An 11238-nucleotide genomic window follows, 5' to 3' on the forward strand; every position below is an offset into this window, starting at 1 on the left:
CACAAGTTTTTGTCATTGGAATTTGTATCACGAGCAGAATAGTACAAGTTTCTTTATGTATTATGTGAAATATTATTTAAGATACTTTCTCAGAAAAAAAAAAACAAATTAAGATGCTCCAACAAAAGCTTGTATTATATTATTTATTTCTTTATAATATAATTCAAAACTGAAAATAAAATTTATTATAAAAGATTTCTTTAACATTAGAGGTATAATAGACTATAAGTATGGAAAAGACATATTTTATTGGTCAGCTAAACAAATTCACCAGAAAAATCTTCAAAAAAAATAAAAAATAAAAAAAATCTTCCTTCTCGTCCATACAAAAATCCATTGAAATATAATTTTTATTATATAACCGCCGCATGAATTGTATTTATGTAATTATCATATGTTAAAATATTTTTTTTTCTATAAATTGAATTTAAATTTATTACTAATATTAATAGCTTAAAATAAATAAATTTCATGATACTAGTTAATGTGGTGCGCTATACAATGGGGTATTACCCGCATTACACACATGATCTAACGATTATCATTGATTCAAAGATGTGAAAGGGAAATCTATACTTGATCTCACGTGATTTTTCGTTGAATCTATGGTGATAACATAGGTCGAATTCAACCGATAATAGTCGAAGTTAAATTTGAATGAGCTTTGATAAAATTGAAAGAAATAGATTATTTAGGGTTTGTTAGCAAGACGACTGAATTTATTTAAACAATTTACTAATAGATTTTCTTATAATTTATTTGTTAAAAAAAGTAAAAGGATATATTTGTTGATATACTATAAATATTGAAAAATCATATCTCCAAATTCTGTACTAAAGAATCCATTAGATTCAATTCTATCATTATTTTTCCTATAGAATAATAATTTGATACGGTTGTAACATAATATTTTCTTATTTTTTTTTATACTTGACTTACCCTTAATATTTAGAACAACTTTTCAATTAATTTTTTTTATATAAAAAAACCTTTTTCTAGAAGAATGCATCCCTAGTCTTGCTGTAGCTGTTGACAAATTGTCTAATTTCTGCAAATATTGCGATCTAAACTGCGGGAAAGATGGCAAAAAGTGCCTAAAAAGCAGCATCCATCGAAGAAATATGGAATCCGTGTACCAAAGTTTGACTTTCATTTCTTAATATATGGCATGGTAGTATGAAAACAATACTTTGGGTTCCATACTAAATATTATTGAAAAACCTGTACATACTGGTGTGATGCCACTAAGAAAGCGAAGTGTATATGTTTATAAGAAAAGAACCAATCTTTGGCACCGACCAATTACCGGGGCATACCTGAAATCACAAATATGAACGTTAAAAGAGAATGAATGTGGTCTCTAGCGTATCTTCTCTGACGCTCAAGTCAAATCTAATAAATAATCAGAATGCAAAGAAAGACGTTCTCCTGTTGGCCCTCCCAAAATAAGGTTCGAATTTGTTGGAACATTTCATGTTCGCAATCTTGATTTTGATGTTAACAAAACTTGTTATTGTATTTCTAACATATTTACTCAAGTGTGAAGTTATTAAAACAAGAAGCAAGCTGAAACTGAATTCTGCACAAATTGAATTTCTGGCGAGTTTCGGTGTTTTGATGATATTTCACAGCTGGATAATTCAAATGACAATAAGCCAACAAGACTGATTAGAAAATTCAATTTGAAACAAGTCGTATTTCAAGCCATTTGGGCAAAATCAGATGTTATCAAGGTCTAACTGATCGCTGAAGTACCGAAATGATTGCACGAAAACAACAATCAGTTTGGTATGAGCAGTTGCGGTATTTTGGTCATATCTCTCAACTCGGTTATCGAAATGAAGCGATTCAGTATGCGTTGAAAATATAAGACAATGATCTACAAATCATCTTTAGAAGTAAAAGTCTGAATCGAAGATTAAGATGCTGATAAATGACGATGAACCTACTATTTCTGCACAAACTGAAATCAGCTAGGCTGATTTCAGCACACCAGCTGAATCCCCACAACCGAGCCCCTTGAACACTTGACAGGAAGGTGGTACCAACTTGTTTCTACCGTGAGTTTAGCATGTTGTTGTGTGATTTAGGACTCCTTAAAACATGTAACAACATCCCCAAACAATTCCTAATAATGGCAGCCCCTTTAACAACATAACAAACATGATTTTTCCTCAAATTCAAGCCTTAAAAATTGGCATATGACATAAAACCGAAAATATTTCATATTGCAACTTGTTTTACATGCAAACATATTTTAAATAATTACTATAGTGTGAATGATGAGTAAAAAGGAGAATATGACGTGTCTTTGTGTGTAAAACACACGAATTATCGTTGACGATTTGAAGGACGACGACGAGGAGACGTTGGCTTGAAAACCTTGAAAAACTTTGATGCTTTTCCTAGATATTTTGAAACTTTTCCTTGAGAAACTAGGTGTGTGCTGTGGCTTTGTGTGAAGAAGTAGTTTAGGATTTGTTGGAGAAGTGGGCGTGTAGTTGTGTGTGAATTATTGGGTAGATTAGTATATTATATAGTTAAATAAACCACTAATAAGGCTTAGGCCCACTAAAAGTTTAATTAAGCTCATTAGTGTTTAATTAAAATATTTAAAATAATTTTGTTTAAATAAGTTTGTGAATTTATTAGCCGAGTTGTCAAAACGTTCGTATTTTTGTTGAGAAACCAACACCGATAAAATTTACGTCCCGACGTGTAAAATCACCTCAAAACCTCTTATTTTCAAAATTAATAAAAAGCATCAATCATATTTTAAATAATTAAAAACAATTAACCAATAAAAACATTTTCGATTTTTTAGCCCTCGGTCTCCGTTCCTCAATCGCAACTCGAATAACCTTTAAAAATATATTTTAACACAACCATGTAGAAAAGCATATTTTAATTTTAAACATGTAAATATGTACATCATAATTAATTTTATGCAATTAAAACAATTAATTGAAATACACAAGGAATTTAATCACTCGTATGCATGTGGTTCGGGTGGACCTTCGAATTTTCGGGACGTTACAAATACATTACAAATCAATAGTTCTAGAAGAACTAACATTCTAAAAAGATATCATCAATATAAATATTTTCAGAGTTTAGCATAATTGATTGGGTTGAGCATTCAAATTATATAAATAGTTAACAAACTATTGATAGTGCACAAAGATGTTAATGATGAAGCCAAAAGTTTCTAGATCGATAAATATGAAGATTTTTGAATCAAATATGCAGAAAATTTTTTGAATTCTTATTTATGCAAATTTAATACCACTGTCATATGCTCAAGTTGGAAGAAATTCCCGTATTATCTGGAAAAAAAATAATGTGGGCCAACGAATCACAACTTGATGTTTGCGAAAATATGTTTTGAGAAAAATTTCAAGAGTATATAATCAAGACAAGCTTGATTAAAAGAAAGAATATGAATATCAATTTTATGATCATAAATACGTTGCTTTAGTTGATTAATTTTTCTCCAATCAACTATTGAAACCATTGATTTTTATAATAAATACATCAGATTTTGGGGATATCTAAAATATATGTTGTATATATTATGCCAATTGATAATATGTTATGTGCGACAAATGACTAGAATAAATCTCTTGAAAAGATTGTAGATATGTTGGAAATAATTTGAATCTTATAATCAAATATTTTAAGCAATGAGATTTTTATGATGCAATTTTTCATTTTTTATTCTTGTAAAATGATATTTCCAATATTGAGGGGGAAGAAATAGAAGCTAAAAAAATATTTTTGAGATCGACCCCAAAATATTATAAAGTGAACATGAAGTTCCAAGTTTAAATATCAAAATATGTTATTTGATCTTGTATATAAGATCGATTATACTATTTAACTTCATTAATGTTCTAGTTGAACAATGTATACAACTCGTCTGAAGCGAAGAAGAACCCATTTAAAATAAATGAGTGAATATCTCAATGTCAAAAGAACAATGTAGGTTAGTCGTTATGAAAGAAATTGATGTCCTGCAAGACATAGATTATATTACTTGCAAGTAAACATAAAAGATGCTAACATCGTGATCGACCAAATATTTTAATAAATCCAATTTGGATGGTGTTATTAATGAATAATAACAAGTATATTAAAATATGGGATTTCACATATTATTTGGTATCTAATTATTAATGTTTTTTTGCTATAATGCAAAATGAGGATTATGTTGAAATATAATTTGTAGTGATTTTCAATTCACATGATTGACAAATTACATCTTAAATATGATCACACTTTAGCTCAGAGTTTCTAACCTAAAGTCGGTTATGAGAAAATATTTCAGTGGTCATGGATTGGTTAATTTGACAGTGATATGTATAGAAAATCCTCTTAGAATTTGAGATGCCAAATGGATTTATGTCAAATGGATTTAAATTCAACGTCCAAAATTATCATTTCAATATAACATGTCATTATACAAATTTAAAAATGATCATGGTAAAGGTCATACTTTCAGCTTAGTACTCTTGAAGAGTTTACTAAAATCAACAAGTAATTGAAATATAAATTTGCGATAAAATACTTGAAAAAGACGAAATTCTGCCTACGATTATAGATTGTACATTTTCTAGAAGAATATATGTACATAAGTTATAGTATAAAGAAAATGTACGAAAATAGTTTTATAAGTTACATCAGTTTGTGGTTGTTTGACCATTTGATACTCAAAGTATCATTTTCTCCAACTTGAAAGACAAAGAAAATATATTTGGTCTTGAAGTACCATATATCAGAATTTATACATCATCACATCTCACAAATTACACTAGTGATGTATATCTTTTCTCCAAAGAAGATAGAGACAACCAAAAAGACACATGTCTGATTTTGTTTGCAATATCATTCAGACAATTGATTTACTTAAAGAGATTATCGACAACTGAAGATAATATGACCGTTTTTTTTACAAAATTATCACCTGCATCAAATTTTGAAAAATCAGTGTACATGTTCGGAATACGAAGAATTGTTGATTTAAAGTGATGCTTGCAATAGGGGAAGCAGTCAAAGTTGTATTTTTTTCTTCGTCTATTATTTTTCCTACGTGGCATTTCTTGATAAGGTTTTTAATGAGGCAATTAATAATTAGCGAGAGATCTCGTACTCTTTTTCCTTCACTAGGATTTTGTCCCACTAGATTTTTTCTGGAAAGGTTTTAACGTAGCGCATCTATCGTCGAGAAGATATCCAAAGAAAATATCTATTGATGTACTCTTTTTCTTTCGTTTGGAGTTTTCCTAATGTGTTTCACTGATGTTGGAACATTTAATGTTAGCAATCTTGATTCTGATGTTAACAAAACTTGTTATTGTATTTCTAACATATTTACTCAAATGTAAAGTTATTAAAACAAGAAGCAAGCTGAAACTGAATTCTACACAAACTGAATTTCTGGCAAGCTTCGGTATTTTGATGATATCTCTCAACTGGATGATTCAAATGACAATACGCCAACTTGATTGATCAGAAAACGTAATTTGGAACAAGTCGTATTTCACGTCAGTTGGGAAAATTCGGACGTTATCAACTTCTAACTGATCGCTGAATTACCAAACTGATTGCACGAAAACAACAATCAGTTGGGAATGAGCAGTTGCGGTATTTTGGTCATATCTCTCAGCTCCATAATTGGAAAGAAGCGATTCAGCATGCGTTGGAAAGATAAGACGATAATCTACAAATCATCTTCAAAAATCAAAGTCTGAATCGAATCTTAAGATGCTAATAAATGACGATTAAACTACTGATTTTGCACAAACTAAAATCAGCTAGGCTGATTTCAACACACCAACTGAACTGAACCATCAGCTGACCAACTGAATTGAACCAGCAGCTGACCAACTGAACTGAACTAAACCAGCTGCTGACTAACTGAACCAGTTGAACTGAACCAGACCAGCTGCTGACCAACTGAACCAGACCAGCTGAACTGAACCGAACCAGTTGAACTAAACCAGATCAGTTCGACTGAACCAGTTGATCAGTTGACTAGAGTTGACCACTTGATAAAATGTTCAGCAAGACGAATTTGATCGTCGCAATTTCAGAAACAATACAAAAATTTTCCAAACAGTCATATTCTTGTGTCTAACGTATATATCATTGTTGGGGCTTATAAATACATCATCTTGAAGATCAAACAAGAGCTTTTTGAAGATGATTCAAAGCATGGACAGTTATCATGAAGAAATCAGCTAGTTGAGAGCACAAGCTCTTGTGTGAGGATACATTTGAGATGTACACTGTAAAGGAAAAATTACTCACACATGTACAAGAGATTTAAACTTCAAAGATTAGTTGAGTGAGTCTTGTATAAAGACAATAAACTTGTGTATGTATTCTTTGCATATGAGACATTAAACAATATGCTGATTGTGAGGTGCTGCCTACAATCTTGAGTGCTAGGAGTTCAGTTAGGCAGTAGCGTAAGTCCTAATTGAATGAGTTTGTACAAGGAGTTGTATAAATCAAAGTCTTCTAGTAGATTCTTCCCAAAGGGAAGAAGGAGTGACGTAGGAGCATTTGAAGTTCCCGAACATTCATAAACAAATTTGTATCTATTTGTTTATTGCATTTACTTATCGTTTTCATAGTTTTAAAGATGCATTGTTGAAGCATTTTATGTATTCTTGAAATAACAAAATATTGCATACAAAGTGTTTGATAAAATGCTTCAACTATAATATTTTTACTCATTCAATTTGCATATATTTTGAATGCTTTACAAAATATTTAATCGGTTTCTATGTAGGATCATTTCGAGTGTCCCGCTTGGTTTGAACACCAAACTCGATTTAATTCATCAGTGTTCATTATTTCAAGAACCGAACTATTGTAGCTCAATGATGATCCCCCCTTAACCGATCCTGTCAACTGACAAAGTTTTAACGGAACATCATGGAGTCCCAATGAAGTTTCTAAGCATCCATCTTGCCAAATGGATATTTGAAGAATCAATTGTTTGTGCAAATAATCGAGAATGTTATAAATATATTTTTATTTTAGATTATTACCTTATTTAATTAGATTTGAAAGATTTGTAATCAATATAAATATGATAAGATAATATATGTAAATATTTGTATGTTGTAATCTGTCCTTATGAATAAGGTGATTGTGTTCAATGAAAATTGCACTTGAGTATTGATTAATTCTCTTTTTTCTTTTAGGCTGCGTTTGGTTGCAGGATAAAATAAACTAATGATTAGTATGTAAATGATAAAGAAAATAATTGTCGTAGATATGTAATATATGGTAGTATGTTTGGTAAGATTTTTAAGTGTAGGAGCATTTTGAAATTTTTGATGAAAGGACAAAATTGCCCTTCGTCTTTTTTTTTCTTCTTCCACTCCGGCGGCGGCGTTCCGGCAGTCCGGCGGTGGTCCGGCGATGGATCCGGCAGCCGACGTGGCGGCGACGGCGTTGGTCCGACGACGGCGGTAAGTCGGCGGTCCGGCGACGGCGATGGCGTTCCGGCGAAGGTCCGGCGGTGCGGTCTGTCGTATGTCCGGCGGTGGCGGAGGTCCAGTGAGGGCGGCGGCAATGGCGTTCCGGCAGCGGCGACGATGGCGGAGGTCCGGCGACGGCGGTCCGGCAGCCGAGGTGGTTCAATAGCGGTGAAGGAGGAAGGGTAAAATTGGAAAGAGAGTAGGGATAGAGGAGGTATTAATAATCTTACGGAGGAAGGAGATATTATTTTATCACACGTAATACCACCTAATCACTCATAGGAAGGATTGGGCTGGTTAAATAAAAATCGTACCAAACGCATGATTAGGTGTGATAAAATAATCTATCACACCTAATCCGCCCAACCAAACGCAGCCTTAGAATTATCTCTAATCATCTATCTTTCTTTTATGGTTTATAACACTAAATAATAATTGATGTGATTCTTCGACCACGAAAATCAAACGCACTGGAAAACAGAGTCGCGCCCTCGATTCATTGAAACTAAAAAATGTTGTGTTGTCCTGATCTTTTTGAAACAAGTAACGTTGTAATATTCACATCTAAATTACGAAAAACTTAACAACAAATATTAATGAGATAAACAATTGATAAACGAACCTTCAAAGAACTCGTCTTTGACAATACAAGTGAATAACAATTGACAAACGCCACGAAGTGTTAAACTTTGATAAGTTTGATTTGAGAAACACACAAAAGTGTATACAAAGCCATGCTTTGAATTTGAGATAAAAACTCACAAAATATGAGTAAAACTCAATGTTAATTGTTTACAATGAATAAAATTCATGTATATATTGTTTACAAATCTAAAATATATCAAAATCTAGTTACCAAAATAATTTGAACTCTAAACTAGGCAACTAGGACTCTTCTCGCAGATGGGTGCGCTTGGGCGTGAGATTCTGCTGCTCGGGCGCCAAGATCGGGCCGTAAGATGTTACCGCTCGGGCGCGGAGGATTCTAGAATTCACGTTCTGAACAGTGACTTTAGTGCTCGGGCGGTAGGATTTGACCGCTCGGACGCAGAGGCTTCTGTCTTTCTCTTCGTTTAACACTTGCACAACGATCTTATGTCCCCGAAGCTCATTTTCATGCATCACGAATTTTTCGAGGTTTGGAACCTTGCTTGCAATTTCTTCTCGATTGCTCATGAGTCCATGCAATTTCTCTTTGAACCTCATTCCAATCATTTGCACGTCATGTCCGGCCAGATTCATATCAATAATAATTTAGTATCTCCGAAATAAATAGCATTTTCATGGTACAATGTAATTATTTTCTAATAATAATGAAACAAAGAGTATTTTGGACATTTTCAAAATATTTATGCAAAAGATAAATTGAGCATACTTTTTTTTAAAAAAGATTAAATGAACTAATTAAGTTTTTCTCCCAATATACATTGGTCCACGTATGTGATGACAGCAGACAATTCAAACACACATACATGTATACATACACAGAGTCACACACACGTATCCATATATATGTATATATTGCCCGCGATTTGAAGACATGTACATGGGAGTGCGGTCAACTCATGGACATTTCATATAACCCACGACTCTCCTTATTTACTTCTTGCTCAACAACTCTTTTGTTCCACATTCATTCCATTCCCACATTCTTCCATTTTTTAGGGACAAAAGCTCAGAAATCTTGATGGGTTACCTCTCCTGTAAGGCAGAATCATCCATCTCAACTGCCGATTCCCATTCCTCGACTTCCTCCAGCAAAAATGCAAAAGAAAAAGAAAACCCCATTACCATCCAAGAATTCAATTACAAAGATCTTGAATTGGCCACAAATAATTTCTCGGATGCGAAGCTTCTGGGCCGAGGCAGCCATGGACTTGTGTACAAAGGAGTCCTTCGCGGTGGCCGTCTCGTGGCTATCAAGAAACCCTCGCAGAGAATGGAGAACCCGAATGAATGCGACAACGAGTTTGACATTTTGTCTAGACTCCAGAGCCCAAGATTAGTCAATCTTGTTGGGTTCACCAAGACTGGCTCCCGCTCCCAAGATCGTCTCTTGGTGGTCGAATTCATGAGCAACGGCACTCTTTATGATGTTTTGCATTTGAATTCTAAGCTTCTGAATTGGGGTAGAAGGATAAAATTGGCTCTGCAAACTGCTAAAGCCATTGATACGCTGCATTCTTTGAATCCACCTGTAATCCACAGAGATATTAAGTCTGCTAATATTTTGATTGACAGGAATTTCAATGCGAGATTAGGGGATTTCGGGTTGGCTTTGAGGTGTGTGGATGATTACAGGTTGAGGTCAACTCCCCCTGCAGGGACAATGGGGTACTTGGATCCTGGTTATGTAACACCTGATAATTTAAGTTCTAAGACTGATGTTTTTAGCTTCGGGATATTGCTTTTAGAGATCATTAGTGGGAGGAAGGCTATTGATGTGGGGCATTCTCCGCCTTCCATCGTTGATTGGGCCATTCCTTTGATCAGAAAAGGGAATTTGTTGGACATATTTGATCCTAGGATTGCTCCTCCCAAGGATGTTTCTGTGAGAAAACAGTTGGCTGTGGTGGCTGCTAAATGTGTGAGGTCTTGTAGGGAGAGACGGCCGTCTATGAGGGATGTGGTCGAATGTTTAAGTGAGTTGAGCAAACTGGTTCCGGTCCATTCTTGGAACGGTCTGGCTAATCCTTGTTTGATGGTTGAGTCGGTTGGAAGACCGGTTCCATCAACAACTTCTCGGGTGAATTCAAAAGGGATGGATGCTGATAGTTGGAATGTTGGAGCTGGAAAGCTTCTCAGAAATTCGAGGAGAGTGTACTCAGATTTGGGGGTTCGGAGCAATTTGATGGAATTGATGGCTGACCATATTGGTGATGTAGAACCTGAAATGGGATCAGCTAGAAAGGATTCAAGTTTTAGAGTTGAAAGTTCTAGGCTCGTTGGCACAACCAATATTCGTGCCATGGTTCTTGGGATGGATAAAGATAGCACAATATTGTTGAAGAGAAACTTGTTGATTGAGGAGAATTCGGAAACCGTTCCAAGAAAGATGATAGGATTGTAGGATCAGGTTCAGTTACTCGGGCTACGGATCCTCGCCATTGATTACATTTCGTGTTTACACAAAATTTTCAGTTTTAGCTTGGTATTCAAATTAAATAGCTTATCTTCTGTGAATCATTGACGAGTACAAAAAGTTTGAGCAGCCTCGTGTAATGGTGGTGCTTCCTGTTCATTTGTTATTGGTTTCGATTTATTATGTTTGTTCTTTCGTTTTCGCTTTTCAATCGAAGAATAAAACACAACCATGGTTGACTTCTTTGGTACTTATTTTGAATTATGAAGAAAAAGAAAAATCGCAACCAGTTCTGGTTCATTTCAAGAAAATAAAACTTCAATCATCATTTTTGTGATTCATCGATCAAATATTGAAAACAAACTTTGATGCAACCAAAAATTACCTCGAGTTCAGTCTGGTGAACTAAATTTCATCTCTCGGCGATGTGGGTCGGCCAAGGTTTCAGTGAGGATATGCACAGACGAACGGGAGTTATGGGACGTTGGAGATATTTTTTGCGTGACCCATCTAATGATTAAATCAGCGCTCAAATGTCTTGAGAGTGCTAGAAAAGTAGTTGATGCGATCCGGGTGAAATGGACGAGTTGGGTAAGGAGCTCCAACGGATCTGCTATCAAGATAATGAAGGAAATAAGAGCAAGGGAGAGTATATCTGTGATG

The 11238-nt window shown here is 34.3% G+C and overlaps 1 protein-coding gene across 1 annotated transcript; it reads left to right on the forward strand.

Annotated features, from left to right (window-relative positions):
• The first annotated feature begins 9030 nt into the window (after positions 1-9030).
• On the forward strand, positions 9031-10758 carry LOC140956553 (serine/threonine-protein kinase-like protein At3g51990). The gene has a single exon (XM_073413336.1). The coding sequence runs from the start codon at positions 9181-9183 to the stop codon at positions 10561-10563; it is 1383 nt and encodes a 460-aa protein (XP_073269437.1). The 5' UTR covers positions 9031-9180; the 3' UTR covers positions 10564-10758.
• Positions 10759-11238: the final 480 nt, after the last annotated feature.

This window comes from Primulina huaijiensis, chromosome 14 (genome assembly GCF_012295235.1).
Source record: "Primulina huaijiensis isolate GDHJ02 chromosome 14, ASM1229523v2, whole genome shotgun sequence".
Lineage (NCBI taxonomy): Eukaryota > Viridiplantae > Streptophyta > Magnoliopsida > Lamiales > Gesneriaceae > Primulina > Primulina huaijiensis.